Consider the following 20,386-nt stretch of genomic DNA (forward strand, 5'->3'; position numbering starts at 1 on the left):
GGTACGTACGGTGATGCAAATCAGGAAGTGAATTGGAATGATATATTTGGTTCTTAAAATGAGCGAAAGGGTGAGTTTTATGAATCATAGTACAAATTCAGTTCATGCTCTGCAGTGTAGTTGCTTTTTTTTTGTACTGTGACAGCAGTGTTTGAAATCATTTCAATTTGTGCATCTGGCTTTTGATTTTGCGAAATGTAATTAACTCAGTGTACAGAAATTATTTGCTTTCTCCATTGATTTACTTATAGCTAAAAGTACAATGATAAAACTACTTTGGGCTCCTTTTGTGTAAGCTTTAAGGTTGGGGTCGATTAGGCAGCTCTGCAATAGCTATACAATAGGAGAAGGTGGGCTTCAAACCCTGGAGAAGATCCATACTCTTTAATGAAAATATTAGTCCAAGAAATGTGACTTTTAAGCAAGTATATCCAGTTATGTGTTTGGGAAGAGAGCATGTTTGATTGTATTTTGTTTTTTATTGTCATGTACCAAGATATAGTGAAAAGTACTGAATTGTATGCTAACCAGACAAATAATTCCTTTGAATGCTTTCTATTATGCATCTATAGAAATTACTAAGAGTCATTGAGGACACATCACATTTCCATAGCCTTCTGAAGAAGTAGAAGTGTTGGTGTGCTTTTTTCACTGTAATGTTGATGTGGATGGACCAGGATAAGACTGTTGGCAATATTCACTTTTAGTAACTTGAAGCTCTTGACCATCTCCACTTCAGCACCTTTGATACAGACAGAGTATGTTGTCTACTCCGCTTTCTGAAGTCTATAACCAGATCCTATGTTTTGCTGACATCAAAGGATATATCATTGTTATTTTTACACCATGTCACTAAGCTGTCTAAATCCTTCCTGTACTCTGTCTCTTTGTTGTTTGAGATCCAACGCACTATGGTAGTATAATCAGCAAATTTGTAAATGGAGTTTCGAGCTGAATTTAGCTACACAGTCGTGAGTATACAAGGAGTTCTAGTAAGGAGCTTGGTATGCAGTCTAGTAGGCCACCAATGTCAAGGAGGTGTTGTCACCTGTCCTTACCGATTGCTGTCTGTGGGTCAGGAAGTCGAGAATCAAGTTGAAGAAGGAGGAGCAGAGACCTAGTCTTACAGTTTGGTGGGGCGTCTTGTTGGAACTATGATCTTGAAGGTGGAGCTAAGGTCAAGAAATAGGAGTCTGATGTAGGTGTTCTTGTTATCCAACCAGGAAGATGGTATCTGGCATGAACCTATTGTGATGGTAGGTGAGTTGGAGAGCATCAAGGAAATTTTGGAGACTGGAGTTGATGTGAGCCATTACTAACCTCTTGGAGCATTTTATAATGATGGATATCAGAACCACTGGGTGCTGGTCATTAAAGTACATTGGCTGATTTTTCTTTGGCATCAGGATGATAGTGGTGTTCTTGAAGCAGATGGGATCCTCACACTGTAATAAGGAGACGTTAAAGGTGTCTGCCAAACCCCCGCCAGCTGGTCTGTGCAAGATCTGAGTGCATAGCCAGAGATTCCATCGGGGTCAGTGGCTTTCTTTGGATGCACTCTCAAGACCGACCTGATGTCAGCTGCAGTGTCTAAGGGTAAAGGTGCACCTGAGGCTGTCAAGGAAGGTGACATTACTTCACTGACTTTCTGTTAAAAATAAGCATAGAATGCATTGAGCATGTCAGGGAGAGTTGCAGTGTGTCAGCCATTCTAATCAACTTCATTTTGTGGCCCGTTATATCTTGTAAGCCTTTTCACAGTCGATGTGTGTTCATGTGGTTAGTCTGGGACTCTAGTTTAGGCTGATATTGTCTATTGGCATCCCAGATAGTTTTGTGAAGATCACCCATCGATTTTCTGTATAGTCAGGGTCACCCGATTTGAATGTCTCAGATCTGGATTTCAGAAGGGAGCTGATCTCCTGGTTCATCATGGTTTCCGGTTGGGGAATGCTTGGATGAACTTCTTTGGCATACAGTCCTCTACACAGTTACTGATGAAGTCTGTGATGGTAGTGGCATACTCATTTGGATTGACCACTCAATTCTTGAATATGTACCAGTCCACTGACAAGGAGTCATGTAGGAGCTCCTCCGTTACCTCATGCTAGCACTGTACGACTTTCCGTACCAGATTCTAATGCTTCAGTTTCTGCTTGTAAGTTAGGAGAAGGAACACAGTCTTGATATTTCAAAATGCAGGCAGTGAATTGACTTTTAGGTGTCTTTGATGGTTGTGTTGCAATGATCCAGGGTGTTTGTGCAGCCGGTGTGACAGGAGACATGTTGATGGAATCTTGGTAGGCACATTCTTGAAGTTGGCCTGTTTGAAGTCATTGGCTACAATGAACAAGGCTATTTGTGGTGGCATTTATTTCATCACGTATGGTCTTCATCTTGCAAGGGGTGGGATGAAACTGCTATCAGGCTAGCAGCAGTGAACTCGCATGGCATGTAGTAGGGACAGAACTCCACTGTTAGGTACTTTAGGTCAGGGGAGCAGTAACTCGCCAGGGTCATCACATCCAAACACCAAGAGGTGATCGTCAGGAGGCAGACTCCACCACCCTTTGCCTTGCCCAAGGACACTGTGCAGTCCATCTGGAGGATTTACAAACCCTCAAGTTGTAAGGCACAGTCAAGTGATGTAGGTGAGTGTAGCTTTCAGTTCATCCAGCTTATTTTCAATGCTTGGGCATTTGTTAGATGTATGCTGGGGAGGGGAGACTTGAAGCAGTGTTGTTTTAGTCTCAGCTGTAGACCAATGCATCTTGAACATTTCCTGGGTTTCTGGCCTGCTTCTGGTCAGGCCCAGGAGTCAGACTGGATGGTCCACCATTTCGGAAGATAAGTGGGTATATCCAGTGGGGTCCCGGTCATTGGTTGTAGCCTTGGATATTCCAGGGTGGGGACTTATTTTTGGTCTGTTTGCACCTTCATAACTGGCTTGTCACTTCATTATTGTGATTCTCGCATCAGCAGTCAGGGCCCACTGATTCACATAGTTGGGTGTTCTGGGAAGTCCTTGTCTTTATCTGGTCAGATCCAGGCAGGTCACTGGTTGCTTCCGGAGTTTGAAAGGTCACCAGACCAGTTAGTAGATTTAAAAGATAATTATTAGTAATTCTGACAAAGTTACAATTAAGATTTAAAAGAACAGAATGGTAGTAAAAGATGTGAGGGGATGATCTGTTTAGGGGAGCTCACAAAACGTCACCACACTCTGGTGCCATCTTGGAAACAGAGAAGCAGAAAGATTTGCACAGAGAATTCAGATCTAAAGGCTTTGACAGAGTAATTGCTGGATGTTCCTGGTGGACAGAATGAAGTGCGGATTTACAAATGATGATTGAATTTCAGGGAAGGCAGAGAAAATATAGACTGGAGGAAGTTGTGGAAATAGAGAGGTGCAATCTGTGGAGGGATCAGAACAAAGAACATAGAGCAAAGGATAGTAGAGCATAGGAATAGGCCCTTTGGCCCACAATGTTAAACTAATCCCTTCTAACTGGCCATGGTCCACATCCCTCCATTCCTTGCTTATTCTTGTGCTTACCAAAAAGGGAGCACGAAATAGTCTTGGTTGATAAGATTAGGGTGAATCCAAAGAGTTCTTTAAATATATTAAAGGAAAAAGAATAACTAGAGAGAGAATAGGACCCCTCAAGGACCAAAGCGGACATGTATGTCTAGAACCACAAGAGATGGATGAGGTCCTCAATTAATATATCTCCTCTGTGTTTACTGAGGAGAAAGACATGAAGACTTGGAAACTTGGGGAAATTAGTGGTGATATCTTGGGGGCAGCCCTTATTCAAGAAAGGTTGCAAAGAAAAGACTTGGGAATTATAGACCAGTAAGCCTAATATCATGGGAGGTAAGTTACTTAAGAAAATTCTGAGAGATAAGATATACACGATTTGGAAAGACAGGGTTTGATTAGGAGTGGCTTTGTGCATGGGAGATCATGACTCAGAAATTTGTTAAGAGTTCTTTGATGAAATGACCAGTAAGATATCTAGATGAAATAAACACATTTCTCAGAATGGTTAAGTAAATCAGTACAACCCTCTCATATAGTTAGAGTACTACAGCACAGAGACAAGCCCTTTGGCCAAACTGGTCCATGTCAACCAAAATGTCATCCAAGCTAACCCCATTTCCCTGCACTTGGCCCATATCCTTCTAAATGTTTGTTATTCATGTATTTGTCCAAATGCCTTTAAATGTTAATGTATCCGACTCACTTACACTTCCGCTGGCAGCTCATTCCATATGCATGCCACCCTATACGTAAAAACGTTGCCCCTCAGTTTCCATTTTATTCTAAATACCCTCAATTTTAAAAAATTTTTTCCTCTCCTGAGCTTTCCCTATTAAAGTAATTTAGTTCTTGCCTCTTTGCTTTGAAGTTTGAACTTTTTTGAAATCACCTCATTTTGCAAGAATGTTTACTGATGGCAATTGACAGGTAGCCATACCATTTTGTGGCTACCATTCTGAGAAATTGAATTATATTTGTTTTATGATTATGACCTTCTGACCACGGGACAGCAGCTTCAAATTAATTGTAGTGGCCTGAATTTTCAGATTCTCAGGTGAAGCAGCGGTCATCTTTTCCCTGAAAGAACTAGTCAGTTTAGCATCAGTATACAGTCGGTTTGCTGTGAATTCGTAGCTAGTAATGGCTAAGATTACACACTCATTCCGGTCTGTTTAGCTGAGAAAAAAAACAGCGTGGAACCTTTTCCATCAGTCTACGCTTCATTCAAGTTTTTGCTCAAAACTTTGCTTCAGATGGAAGTTAGAAAAGCCCCTTGCTTTATTCTCATTGTTTTCAATAAAGTTGCATCACAAAGTGAAGAATTATTATTTGGGACATTAGTCAGTTGGTAAATAAAGTACACAGGAAAGGGAAAAAAAAACGTCAATAAGATATCTTTGTCTTTTTTCATTGAAATATTTGCAGCAACAGTGACATTGTCTAATTTCTATCACTCACAGATTGCTGCATCACAATCAATCCAGGGTGTTTTTGCATTTAATGAGCACCACTTTATTTATTGTGCCTCCTTATTACTTTCAGTTATGCTTCAATATTTCAATGAATCTGCTCAGATATGTGGTGACACTGCCCTGGAACAGATGAGAATTGAACCCCGGATCTTCTGGCCCAGGGGTAGCGAGGCTATCATGCACCACATGACTTTCTCAATAGGGTCTGTGCTGTTTCAGTATCCACAGATGCGCTGTATCCACTTCCATGAACTCTAGGATGCTGCTAATAGTTACTATAATGTACTTGTCTGGAGGCAATATTGCACACCTCAGTAGCAGGTAGAGCTTGAACCTAAACCTCCTGTCCAAATGCTTAGGGACACCACCACTGTATCACAAGTTATTTTATGCTAATAATAGCTGCCAGTGAGTTTCTTGTTATTAAATGGATTAACAAGCGGATTAGTAATTCTGACATCATTACTAACATTCCACTAAGGGATAATCTGCAGTTAATTGCTGGAAAATAACTTTCCAGTGTATACTATAAAATATTAATTCTGTGAAAGCTGCTTATATTCCCTTGCATTTTGCTCTTGGCTAGACTTGTTCCTTACACTGCAATCATATGCTTTTGCTCATTTCTCCATGGAATCTACCAAAGTCAGTCAACTAGTTCTTTAATTGAGAATGAAAAGATTCTGGGTTGTGTGAGTGCTGAGTACAATTGCAGCAACTTGTATCATTGATCACAATAAACAAACTCAGCAGATGGATAGTCACACCTAATTACAACTGAGTTACAGCAAATCACAGTAGCAATTATTTCTTGCAGTTTTTAAAAGTTGCTGGTTGACTATTGTTTTGTGGTTTTAACTCACCACTTCATATTCCAATTTCAAAATTCAAACTGTGATTTTAAAAACAATTCATTCTTATGACATGGTGTTGCTGGCTAGCGCATCATTTATTGCAGTGATGCACATGTTGTAAGTTTACAGATAGGCCTGAGTGTTGTTTTAACATTTGACATTTGTTTTTAATTCATTTTCATGAGCTACTGGTAGACATACGCAAGAAATTTTAGCTGGATGCAAAAAATTAAGAATGATGTAAAAAAAAACATGCCAGGCTCCACAGTGACATTTTACCGTTGAAAGTGATAAACAGAATTTTAACAACTTGTAATGAGATTGTAACATTTTCTTTCTGTCTGTCATTTTCTTTTCTGGAGATGAAGTATGATTCCTTTTTTGGTTCTGCAATGTGGACTTCCATAATAATGTGTGGTACATTTGCCATATTGCTGATATACTCTTTGTTAAAAATCAATGCATGGGGGCTAAAGTGTTGCTCCGACAGTGGCTCCTGCGGTTTGTTCATGGTTTCTGTTGAAGAGCACTGCACTAGATCATAGACATTGTTAATTGTATGTATGCAATGAAATGTAACAAACCCTATCTATTCACAGCTAATGAAATATTTCAGGCTGGGAGAAGATGTTGCTTCTAGCTCCTCCAGTTACAGATTCAATTATAAGTCAAGCTAAGTGTTTTTTTCAGTGTGTCAGTGCATAGCCCAATGCATTGTGCAATTTATGATGCTGACGTTTTCAAAATGCAATTTAGTTTAGTAGCACAGGCTACCATTTAGTGCCAATTAATCGATTTGAAACAACTAAATTTAATGAGCTTTTGACAGACATCAAGGAGGAAATAGCATCATGTAAGAGATTGAAAATAGAAATGGGCCAGAATTTTGTGGAGAGGTAATGGCCCTGTCCCACCGTTTAATAAGTTGAGAATGAGCACCCACCATTCAGCTGAAGATGACTGGATAGTACTTTATGGTTATCAGGCAGTTAATTGCTCATGGGTGTGACTTCCACTCTCATATGGGAGGTTGTCTTCACTCGAAGTGCTGTCAGTTATTAGGAGCAATGACCACTGCTGGGTCTGCAGTCATTCCCCCAACAGGGTCTGGAAATCCAGGGAAAATGGGCAGCTTCATGGGGGCCAGTCTGGAAGGTGAAGTGACTCCAGAGAGGCCGGTATCCTTTCAACAAGTTACTCTTTATTTACATGCTTCTTGACTTTGGCACAGCTTCGTCAGAGTCACCATCCAGAGTGTCAATATCTCTGACACTCCTCTTTTTAACCTGTCAGCCAGGTAATACCTAATTTGACTAGATTAACAGTCCAATCAGGGAACTCATATTCTATAATCTCCAGCTAGCTGATCACTTTACAAACACTACATATGGCCACATGAGGGGTGAGGACCTACAACTGCGAGACCAAGGTGGAGTTGATAAATAGGCTTCCCTTGATTCCAGAGTCGATTGAGCCTCTGTTGAGCACAGGCCGTTCAAACAATAGGGACTCTTTCTCCACTTCACCAGCAACACCCCACCAGAACCTGCAATCAGGCCACCATGTCTTATTTGATAGCTTTGCTGTGTGATGTGAATGGCACCAACAGGGAGAGAAAGCCATGAGCTAGATAATTAAGGACTTGAATTGACCCAAGGGGCAGGGGGTTAGCTATCTGATGTCTACAAAATCCTGATGGAAGTGGTGGTTGTGGTGGGTCATGGTGTGTCTTGCCAGATTTTATGTAATTCTCGCTGTCAACTTACTTCTAGAGTTTAGTGGTGCTGGAGGGGGCATAACTTTCCAGCCTGTGTCCTTCCTTTATAAACTGGTTTGGAAAGGGAGAGACCTGAAACTAGTGGATGTTCAACATGTCTTGGTAATGATGAGATATGTGTCTTCTAACAAAAGTACAGAAACAAAGACTAGGCACCTTCTTGGAAACTGTGCAAAGATGATGTTGCTTATCATCTTGAGGACAAACGCTATAGTGATGAAGATTGGTAGGAATGGACAGGAAAGTGGCAAAATTGGAATTCATGGATGGAATCAATCTGTGCTAAGGAAAGCTTAGTTATGATAATTGAGTGACTGATGAATCAACCTTCTACCTTGCAGGTTAGTGCATTTGTTCATGTCCAAACGATTCTTGCCTCAATTCCCATTGTGTGGTATTGTCATGGCTACAGGATAAAAGTGCAACTATTGAGTCCACATGCAGCAATTACATCCTTGCCTATGCAAAGGGTGGGTATGTTTCAAAGAGGACCATTCTGTTTTGCTATGAAATGTGATTCGCATCATTTAGAGGTAAAGTGAGGATAGCTTGTCTGGAGCCATCTTTTGACAGGCATGTTAAACGGTTATCTATTCCTTCACGTGTTATAATTTAATGTTTTATTATAAATTCAGTATATTTTTACTGCAGTGTTTAGAATAGGAAAGTGACAATTAAATTGACAAGCATTGTGAAAGTGTTTGGAATCAGCAATGTGTTATATCCCCTGGGTAAATTCATCCACTCTTCTGCATTCAAAAGCATTGTGATTTAGATTTTAGTGCATCCCTTTCACCAATCTGCAACTGTAGGAGCTAGGCTTTAGAAACAACCATTACTTTCAAAGGTGTTAATGTATTTAGCTCTAGAACCTTTGTTGACACAGCAATACATTGGAGCCTAATTAGGAATTCTCATCTAAGCCCCAGGTCCTCTAACAGATTCAGCTCAGCAGGGGTTATTGATAGAACTGTGATTTTTGTTTTGATAGTTTTACAAGCAGTAATGGGGTTAGCTTTTATTGAATTGGCTTTGAATATCTTCCTGTTTATTTTTGCACTTTATTGAGCATCTGAAATGCTCCCCAATGTTAAAAGAATAACAGGTTCTATACATTGTGGGTAATTAGTGCTTGGGCATGGGGGACAATGGAAGCACATTAGTACCAATGACATAGGGAGAAAAAGGGATAAGGTCCTGCGGAGTGAGTACAGGGAGTTAGGAAAGAAGCTGAAATGCAGGAGCTCAAGCGTAGTAATCTCTAGGTTGCTAACAGTGCCATGTGCTAGTGAGGCAAGGAATAGAAAGATAGCACAGAATAATGTGTGGCTAAGGAGCTGATGCATGGGGCAGGGTTTCAGAATCTTGGATCATCGGGATATCTTCTGGGGCAGGAATGACCTGTACAAGAGGGACAGGTTGCACATAAACTGGAGGGGAACCAATAACCTCACAGGGACATTTGCTAGTGCTATTCAGGAAGGATTAAACTGGAGTGGCAGAGGGCTGGGAAATAGAGCAGTAGGTCAGCAAGTGGAGAGATTGAGGGAAAGGAGGTGTTAGCACCAGCAACTTAGAAAGGAAGTACAGGCAGAGACAGGTAAATGAACACAATGGTACTAATGGGCTGAAATGTGTTTATTTCAATGCAAGGATTATTATAAGTAAGGCAGATGAGCATAGAGCCTGGATCAGTAAATGGGATTATGATGTGGTGGCCATTACAGAGACTTGGTTGAAACAGGGACAGGACTGTCTGATCAACATTTCAAGGTTTTGTTGTTTGAGATGAGATAGAGTAGAAGGTAAAAGAGGTGGAGGAAATTACTGATCAGGGAGAATGTCACATCTGTACTCAAAGAGGACATACAGGAGGGCTCACCCACTGAGGCAATACGTAGAGCTCAAAAACTAGATGGATGCAATCACTTTGATAGGATTATGTCATAGGACCCTACAGCCGCTGATAAATTGAGAAACAAATATATAAACAGATTTGTTGGTTGTCATAATGGGTGACTTCAACTTCTCCAATATGGAGTAGGATTCCCTTAGAGTAAGAGGCTTAGACAGGGCAGAATTTGTTAAATACATCCCAGAGGGTTTCTTGAAACAGTGAGTGGATAGTCCAACTTAAGGAGGGGCCATACTGGATCTTGTAATAGCTTATAAGCCTGGCCAGGTGACTGACCTTTCAGTGGGAGAGCATTTTGGAAACAATGATCATAACACCTTTAGTTTTTAGATAGCTATGAATAAGAATAAATTAGGACGTAGTGGAAAGGTACTAAATTGGGGGAGGGCAAATTTTGTCAATATTAGAAAGAAACTAGGGAATGTTAACTGGGCAGAGCTGCTTTCAGGCAAATCTATGTTTGATACGTAGAGTTGTTTAAAGACCTGCTGATGAGAATTCAGGACCAGCATATTCCAGGAAGGAATAAGGACAGGGATAGTAAGGTAAGGGACCTTTGAATAATAAGGGAGGTTGTGAATTTAATCAAAATTAATAAAGACGCATATGTAAGGTTTAAGTAGCTAAAATTGGACAAGACCCATGAGGAATATAAAGAGAGCAGGAAAGAACTCACGCAGGAAATTAGGAGAATAAGATGGGGCAATGAAATGACCTTGGCAAGTCGGATTAAAGAGAATCCCAAGGCATTCTATACATTAAAAAGAAGAGGATAACTAAGGAGATGGTATGACCCCTCAAGGATAAAGGAGGGAACTTGTGTTTTGAGACAGAGGATGTGGGTGAAATCCGAAATGAGTATGTTGTGTTGGTATTCACCCAGGTGAAGGATATGGAGGATAGTGAGATTTGTGTGGAGCATGATAAAATACTAGAGCATTTTTAGATCAAAAAGAAGTGGTGTTGGGTCTAATGAGGAGCATTTAGGTGAATAAGTCTCCAGGGCCCGATGGTATCTATCCTAGGTTATTGGCTGAGGCAAGATTAGCGATTGCTGGAGCCTTGACCAAGATCTTTGTAAACTCGCGAGTGACTGGAGAGTTCCCAGAGGACTTATTAAAACTGTTCCCTGTTCAAGAAAGGAAATAGGGATAATCCAAGAAACTATGGATGGGTGAGTCTCACATGGTGGTTATGAAGCTTAGGGATAGGATTTTCTTGCATTTGGAAAAGTATGGTGCTGGAAAAGCATAGCAGGTGAGGCAGCATCCATGAAGCAGGAGAATCGACGTTTCAGGCATAAGCCTTTCATCAGGAATGGGCCGGGGGGCTGAGAGATCCCCACAAGCCTCATTCCTGATGAAGGGCTTATGCCTTGGATGCTGCTTGACCTGCTGTGCTTTCTCAGTACCACACTCTTGACTTTGATCTCCAGCATCTGCAGTCTTCACATTCTCCCCTTGCATTTGGAAAAGTATGGCCTAATTAGGGACAGTCAGCATGGCTTTGTGCAGGGCAGGTCATGTCTCACCACTTAATTGAATTTTTTGAGGAGGTGATGAAGGTGATTGATAGCTGTAGAACAGTGGATGTTAGTAAGACTTTTGACAAGGTCCCTCAGGACAGGTCCATCCAGATGATTAAGATGCATGGGATCCACAGTGACTTGGCCATTTGGATTCAGAATTGACTTGTCCATAGAAGGCAGAGGGCAATGGTGAAAGTCTGTGTTTCTGGCTGTTGTTTGTGATTTATATGAATAAAAACATAGATGGGTGGGTTAGTAAGTTGGCATATGATCCAAAGATCAATGGAGTTGTAGATAGTGGAGAAGGTTGTCAAAGGATACAGTAGGATATAGATCAATGGCAGATATGGGGGGGAGAAATGGCAGATGGATATTAATCCAGGTAAGTGTGAGGTGCTGCACTTTGGGAGATCAAATGCTAAGAAAAGTATACAGTTAATGGCAGGACCCTGAACAGCATTGATCTTGGGGTTCAAGCCCATAGCTCCCTGAAAGTGGCCATGCAAGTAGATAAGGTGGTAAAGAAGGCATATGGCAGGCTTGCCTTTTTTCTTTTTTAGTCATGCATGGGTCAAGGGCATTGCTATGCAGCATTTGTTGCCTATCGCTAATTGCCCAGAGGACAACTAAGAGTCAACCACATTGCTGTAAGTCTGGAGTCACACGTAGGCCAAACCAGGTAAGGATGGCAGTTTCCTCTCCTAATACAGGAAATATTATATTACATCTGAGCAGCACTCAGGCACAACTTTATCATTGGTTTAGCCCTGACTTAGTGATGCATCACGGCAAATAGGAAAGGATATAATTTAATATCCATGAGTTATTAAAGTGCACTCATACCACAAAAATTGAAGCAAGCATACTCCAACTGAAATATTAATTAAAAAACTTTCCCTTTAAATGTTCAAATATCTATTTGAATGCTGTAGCTCTGGAAATGTGGTGATGAGTGGTAGCAGATTAAAGATATTCTGAGAACGCTACACAAGGTATTTGTTTTAGACTAAATATTCAGCTTCAACAGTAATGAAACAAGTTATAAATACAGACTGTAAATTGTTGGAAACATATGTATTTCTTATCAATGTTGTGAATCCATAAATGTAAATATCCACCTCAGTTTTATTTCAGGTATTGCTGATGGAATCTTTTTGAATATTTAATGAAATCCTTTTTACGTCTGTGCTCATTCGCTATCAGTACTCCAGCAGATAATGCACATTATAATTTCTGCATGCTCATTAATTGTTCTATTGTGATAGAACCCTGTTTATGTGAATGCCAGTAACCTATCTGAAAGCCCTATAGGCTATCTGGCTAAATGCAGACACAAGTTTGCAGTGATGTCAACTTCTGCATTTCTTCAGCTCAAAGGGATGCTAAAATTAGCACAGAATTGCATTCAATTGGAAAAGTGTTTTTGTTTACTGCCAGTGTTCTGTGAGTTTGATAACTAGAATCTAGTGTTATCAATTTTTAAAGGTTTTTTAAGCAACAGTTTACATTTATATAATGTCATTAATATGATTAAATATTCCTGTGCTTTGCTGAAGTGTTATCAAGTAACATTTGATACGGAGCCACAAGGAAATATTAGGTCAGAGAACCAGAATATTGGTTAAAGTGGTAGATTTTGAGATGCAGCTTAAGGGAGGAAAGGAAAGTGATGGAAATCCAGGGATCAGGACCTTGATAGCTGAATGCCAAAGGCAACAGATGTATGGGAGCATCACCACTTGTAAGTTCCCTTCCATGTCAAAAATAATTCTATCTTGAAACTATTGCATTGCTCTTTCATTATCACTGGATCAAAATCCCAGAATTTCCTCCATATTATCACTGTGGGTGTATTTGCGACAGATGGTTTGCACTGGTTCATCACTTTGTCTCTATTTGCAGCACTATCGTCTTAAGCCTTTGATAAAATCCCACATAGGAGTTTAGTGAGCAAAGTTAGGGCACATGGTATTGGGGGCAAAATACTGACTTGGATTGAAAATTGGTAGCTGACAGGAAGCAAAGAGTAGTGATAAATGGGTCCCTTTCGGAATGGCAGGCGGTGACCAGTGGGGTACCACAAGGTTTGGTGCTGGGACAGCAGCTGTTTACACTATACATTAAAGATATAAATGAAGGTATTAAAAGTAACATTAGCAGATTTGCTGATGACACAAAGCTGGGTGGCAGAGTGAAATGTGAAGAGGATGTTATGAGAATACAGGGTGACTTGGATGGGCTAGTGAGTGGACGGATACATGGCAGATGCAGTTTAATGTGGATAAATGTGTGATTATCCACCTTGGTGGCAAGAACAGGAAGGCAGTTTACTATCTAAATGGAGTCAAGTTAAGTAAAGGGGAAGTACAATGAGATCTAGGCGTTCTTGTACATCAGTCAATGAAAGCAAGCATGCAGGTACAGCAGGCAGTGAAGAAAGCTAATGGCATGCTGGCCTTCTTAACAAGAGAAATTGAGTATAGGGGCAAAGAAGTCCTTCTGCAGCTGAACAGGCCCTGGTGGGACAGAGTGAATGCTGGGAAGATGTTTACATTGGTAGGAGAGACTGGGACCCAAGGGAACAGCCTTAGAGTAAAGGGAAGACCTTTTAGAAAGGATTTAAGGAGAAACTTCTTCGGCCAGAGAGTGGTGAATCTATGGAATTCACTGTCACAGAAGGTTGTAGAGGCCAGGTCATTTAGTATAATAGATAGGTTTTTGATTGTCAAAGGGATCAAGGATTATGGGAGAAAGTGGGAGAATGTGGTTGAGAAACTTATCAGCCATAACTGATTGGCAAGACAGACTCAATAGGCTGAATTGCCTAATTTCTGCTCCTATCTTATGGTCTCATTGCCTTTTGGTTTTATTGAGGAGGAGTGGAGTTGCAGATGTCGTCGGTGAGTTCATGGCAGAGGTGGCAGAACAAAAATAGATTTGTTCAGTTACATCATTTTATTCTCACAATATTTCACAAGTGAAATCCACAGCAACAACGTAAGTCTTTTATATGTGACTTGACAGAAAACATTGCTGACTTCTCCCTCAAACTAAAATCAGCATTAAAAAACACAATTAATATGCTAATAAACTACTGCCTCTGATGTGCCTGCCACATTCCTCCTTGTGAAAATGCGACCATTGCTCTCTCAGTCAGGTCTTGGATCAAAATAGCAGAACAGTCCTCAATGCCATCATAATAAAAGCAAAATACTGAGATGTTGGAAATCTGAAACAAACACAGAAAATGGTGGAGAAACTCAGCAGGTCTGGCAATATTTATAGTGAGAGAAGCAAAGTTAATGTTTCTAGTCCAGAATGACAAGTCTTCAGAGCTGAAGGTGTTGGAAAATATATTTTTAAGACTTCTTACAGAATCAAAGGAGGAATGGGGGGGCGGGCAGATAATGTGGAGGCTCAGTGAAAGAGAAGAACTGATTTGTAATGGTGATGAAATGGAAATGGAGATGTAAAATGGATATAAATTAAGATATGAAAGGGAGAAAATGGGTCCTCTCAACTGACAGCAAAGTAAACAAGACATGGCATGGGAATGAGATGGGGAGACAATGTGAGAAAAATAGTGATCCGAAGTCATGTGGTCAGGCTTTGAAAGTTGTGGAACTCCAGATTAAATTACCCAAGTGGAAAATGAGGTGTTGTTCCATAAGCTTGCATTGTGCTTCATTGAAACATTACAGTAGGTCCAGTTCACAAATGTTAGCTTTTAAATTTCTGTCCTGTCCAGAGTCATACTGCACACAAAATGTTAACTCTGTTTCTCCCTTGCAAATCTGTTGAATTCTATGTTCTATGTTCTATGTTCTATGTTTCTCCCTTGCAAAATCTGTTGAATTTCTGCAGCATTATCTGCATTTGTCTTGATGATATCATCATCTGCTGATCTGCATACTTAAAAAGGACCTCACCTTGGGATCCTCCTACCGCCTGCAGTTCAAATTGCTGTGAGATTAGGGATAGAAAGAGTGTACAAGCTCTCCGTTTCATTGCAACTAACTCCTCCTATTCCCCTTATTCCTTCCCCAACACATTCCCTCACTCACTCACCCACCCAGTCCAACCTGACCTCTACCAAGTTGGGAGTGCTTACATTGGCTATATATCAAGTTAAAAATCACACAACACCAGGTTATAGTCCAGCAGGTTTTAATTGGAAGCATTAACTTTCAGAGCGCTACTCCTTCATCAAGTGGTGACCACCTGATAAAGGAGCAGCGCTCCGAAAGCTAGTGTTTTTAATTTAACCTTTTGGGCTATAATCTGGTATTGTGTGATTTTTAACTTTGTACACCCCAGTCCAACACCGGCATCTCCAAATCATAGCTATATATCGAGGCACTGAGACCAAGACCCTGTCAGCCACACATAGAGACTGCCTAAATGACTGGGATTTATCTTAAATGTGATTTTAGTGACAGAGCAATCCTGCACTTATTGCATTCTTCTGGAGGAATCATCCTGTTTCTGTCAGGAAATGTTGCGGTAGATTTTACTCATAAGTTCTCTTTCATGTAAGTGCAAGAGATTCTTTTTAAGTTTGCTTTCCTGTGAAATGCTGTTGTGAGTTTCACCACACCTGCACTTCATTGGCTGCTGCTGTGGTGTCACATACTGTATTTGAAATTGATGCCTTACAATCTGACCACACATCTTAAACATAGTTATTTGACTGAGCACCATTTCTCAATCAGTACAACCATGACCCTGAATGAGTACACTTAGAAGAAGAGAAAACTGGAAGGGCTATAGAATTAAACACTGTGCTTTCCTGACCTGCAATTGCTTTGGGCTTGGTGCATCTGAGCCATGTTAGAAATGCTTTCTTACAGTGCATTACTGAAACAGCAAACTTTAACGTTGTTGAATAGTGGACACAATAACTAGTTTTGTTTTGTTTTATGCAGTGTTCAGACCAGTGGATCACAGCCTATGCACAGGACCAATCCCAGTTACTTCACAGCTTTGCACCATTGCCTGTGCTACTGACTGCTCAGTTTCAGCCTGGTCAGCATGGAGACCCTGCATCCCTGAGAGCTGCCAGGATCCTCAACAGACTAAAGGTTTCAGTCCTTCACTTTTTCATTTTGAATTGAGTCTCTATCATGGTACTCTCACCAACCATTTAAGCAATGAAGCTTTTACTTGCAGTACTTTTTATATTTAGAAATTTCAGTCAACCAAAATACTTCTATTTAGAATGAGCTGCACCAGTTTTAGAATAAGATGTAATAAAGCAACAAAAAGTGTATAAAGATTTATTAATTATAGATATTTAACTTGGAACTTACAACTTCACAAGTGATTCCAGAATTCAGGTTTTAGCGCAATCATCTGATTTGTTTCGAAGAAAAATAAACTTTCCTTTAGCAGAGCTGCATTTCTTGCCAGTGTATTCCATTTAATATGTCACATTCTATGAATGATATGAACATTAAACAGCTATATTTCAAAAGGATTTATTTTAACCATTTCACAATAATTATCAATAGCTGACAGAGCACAGCTATACATAGCTAATGAAACTAAACGTTTAACTGGACCTGTGGGATTTGTTATATTCCTGCCTGGATAGATGAGGGAGTGTCTGCTATATGTATTGGATTCAGAAAAATATAATTACATTTTTTATGGTATAAATGTCAGCTTAACAGAACATTAAACATACTAATAAATCAATAGCACTTTGTTTTAAAGATGAGAGATATATTGCACCATTGCTTTACTCTTTCTTCCAAGCAGATATAACATAAAATTTCTCTCCTAGTTAGTTTTAAAGATCTCATGTAAAGTGTGCTTCAGCAGTTCTAGTCCAGTTGTAGTTCTCAATTAAGCAGCACCAAATTGTCCTGAATTCAGCACTAGTTGTAACTAATTGGTCAATCTCAAACAGCTTTAAGGGCAATGTTTCAGGGCATGCTGTGCTAAAATCAATAACTATGCATATTTTAATGGGAGAATAGGAGACCATTTATTTTGTATCTAATACGTGAGCTGAGTGTCATTGATCAGAAAAGTATGTATGGTGGCTGAAAGAAATCAAAACTAAATATAAATAGAAGACAAGAACAAAAAAAAATGGAATAAAGACCAAAAGCATATTCACTGAAGCAAAATGACTGTTCATAAGACTGCTCACAAAGGGCAAAGATAGATTCTATAGAATGCCACCAAAGTTTCAGAAGCTTGGAAAAAAATGAATTAAATCGTAATATATTGATTTGGTGATATCAAGTTTGGGCTTTGAAAAGGTGCAAATAAAGGAAGAATATATCATTAAGCAATATAATGTGTTAGATAATGGGTGAGATCCAGAGGAAAGAGTGAGGACTGCAGATGCTGGAGATCAGAGCTGAAAATGTGTTGCAGAAAAAGCGCAGCAGGTCAGTCAGCATCCAAAGAGCAGGAGAATCGACGCTTCGGGCATGAGCCCTTCTGTAGAGGGAGGAAGAGAGCTTCTTCAAGGAAGGCATCCTTGTAAGAGGATTCGCTGTAGAGGGAGGAAGAGAGCTTCTTCAATGGCTCTTGCTCGAAATGTCGTTTCTCCTGCTCCTTGGATGCTGCCTGACCTGCTGCGCTTTTCCAGCAACACATTTTCAGCTGAGATCCAGAGGATACAATCATACATTGTGTATCCTAAGCTGATTTTTGGGGTCAACTGAATTTGCAAAATGTTGAGCGTAGAGTCATAGAGTCAGAGAGATGTACAGCATGGAAACAGACCCTTCAGTCAAATTTGTGGTGTTGAACAAATATCCTAACCTAATCTAGTCCCATTTGCCAGCACTTGGCCCATATCCCTCTAAACCCTTCCTGTTCATATACCCATCCAGATGTCTTTTAAATGTTGCAATTGTTCTAGGCTCCACCACTTCCTCTGGCAGCCCATTCAATACACACACCACCCTATGCTCAAAAACGTTGTCCCTTTTAAAATTTTCCCCTCTCACCCTAGACCTGAGCCCTCTAGTTCTGGCCTCCCCCATCCCTAGGGAAAATACCTTGTCCAATTACCCTATCTATGCCCCTCATGACTTTGTAATCCTTGATGTTCTAGGGAAAACAGCCCCAGCCTATTCAGCCTCCCCCTATAGCTCAAACCCTCCAACCCTGGTAACATCCTTGTAAATCTTTTCTGAACCCTTTCACATTTCACAATATCCTTCCTATGAAGTATATTAGGAGTAATTTTCCTGTGATACAAGAGTGTATTCATTTGGAGAAGGTAAAGTGGTCTGAAAGTCAAAGTGGTAGACAAGATGCTTAAAAATTGGGTGAAGTGGAGAGGACTACATCTTGCAGATGTTGCGTTAATTAGGACAATGTTTTTGTTATGGCCCAGAAAGTGGGAGCTCTGAAATGCCTGGTGGGTTTAAAATTTGGTGCCAATCATCATTCAATCAGAGTTAGCCCTCACTGACCATAATTAGTGTGTCAGGCATCATGGCCACCTAATCATAACCATTCAATTAAAAATACCTGTATCTTAGCTTCAGAAAGAGCTGTGCAGAAAATGTGGGAGCAGGCATGTATCTGTGAGCAAAGCAGGACAAAAAAACTGAAGAGTTCACAGTCACAATGTCTTAAAATATGATTGCAAGATAGCTTAGGCAGAAGCTAATGGAATTGATCCCATTAACCTTGAACCTTGGAGAACATTGGAATACTGAGAACAATGAATGTAAATTCAGCCTTCAAGATTTTGTGAATAAGAGAACTCGTGAAGGTGAAGGGGGAGGTGACTGACATAAAGGTAGAACAAAGAACTGTGGGTGCTGGAGATCTGAAACAAGCAAAAACTGAAATTGCTAGAGTAAAAAGTAGAAATGAGTTTATGGCATAATCCTTTTAATCTACAATATTAAGTTAGTCATACTGGGTTTGCTTAATTTTTTGTATTCAGTGAAGTGTGACCTAGTTTAAAAGCATTGAGATCTTAAGGTATAGTTTTGTCTTTTAATTACAGGGTGTTCATTTTTCTCCTTAATACCTAATAGGATTACACCAATTTATAGTGGCTCTATCCTCTCTTTGAACAAGTACACTGAGCCTTTTCTGGCACCCTGATTTCTCACAAGCAAACAGCTCAGGTGGATCTTAAGCTCTAACATGACAATACCTTTCATGGCACAAACTTTATAATTGCAGAAACTAGAAGAATTAATATCTGTACTGAATTAGGAAAACCCCTTGGACCACCCTAATTTCAGAAATAGTTACCACCTGCATTCTCAGAGTGATCGAGTCAATTCAAAGGTTTAACTAAATTCAACCCCTGTTGACACAGTATGGAAAGGTACAGAGCAATCCAATTTCTTACATATTTTGATTCCCCAATAAAGCGCTTAAAAAAATGGAATCTTTATTTATACATCAGTGCTTGTAATGTAGGGATTGTATGTTGTTTTATAATTGGAATTTGATTTTACTTTAATGGCCACTCCTTTCATATCTTGTCCAGTACTTTCCTTGTAACTGCTGAATTTGTCTCTTTATATTAGTATGTGATTGCCACATACATTCCACGTTTTCATAGAATCATCGAGTCATACAGCATGGAAACAGACTCTTCGGTCTAACCCATCTATGCTGAACATAATCCCAAACTATAGTTGTCTCACCTGTCTGTTCCTGGCCCATATCCCTCCAAAACTTTCCTATTCATGTACGTATCCAAACATCTTTTAAATGTTGTAATTGTACCACGTCCATCACATCCTCAGGAAGTTTATTCCACATGTGAATCATCCTCTGTTGAAAAAAAATTTCCCATCATGCCTTTTCTAATTCTCTCTCCGCCCACCTTAAAAATGTAGCCCCTAGTCTTAAAATCCCCCATCATTGAGAAAAGTCAACTATCATTAATCCTATCTATACCCCTCATTATTTTATGAACTTCTATAAAGTCACCTCTCAACCTCCTATACTCCAGTGAAAAAAGTTCCAGCCTATCCAGCCTTTCTTTATAACTCAGATCTTCCATACTTGGCAGCATCTTGGTAAATCTCTTGTGAATCCTCTCCAGATTAATAATATTTTGCCTCTAACTGGGCAACCAGAACTGGTCACAGTATTCCAGAAGAAGCCCAACCAATATCCTGTACAACGTCTCAGCCTGCTCCTGCCCAACCGAACTCATCTCGGCATACCTCGACACGGTCCTGTCCCCATTAGTCCAAGAACTCCCCACCTACGTTCGTGACACCACCCACGCCCTCCACCTCCTCCAGGATTTCCGCTTCCCCGGTCCCCAACGCCTCATCTTCACCATGGACATC

At 40.2% G+C, this 20,386-nt stretch overlaps 1 protein-coding gene across 1 annotated transcript in view; it reads left to right on the plus strand.

Annotated features, from left to right (window-relative positions):
• Positions 1–20,386, plus strand: part of thsd7ba (thrombospondin, type I, domain containing 7Ba) — a 901,507-nt gene that overhangs the window by 394,445 nt on the left and 486,676 nt on the right. The window contains exon 8 of the mRNA XM_043694069.1: positions 16,016–16,171. Coding sequence (XP_043550004.1) covers positions 16,016–16,171 — 156 coding nt within the window. The remainder of the gene's footprint in view (positions 1–16,015; positions 16,172–20,386) is intronic.

The sequence above is a fragment of the Chiloscyllium plagiosum genome, chromosome 7, assembly GCF_004010195.1.
Source record: "Chiloscyllium plagiosum isolate BGI_BamShark_2017 chromosome 7, ASM401019v2, whole genome shotgun sequence".
Taxonomy (NCBI): Eukaryota; Metazoa; Chordata; class Chondrichthyes; order Orectolobiformes; family Hemiscylliidae; genus Chiloscyllium; species Chiloscyllium plagiosum.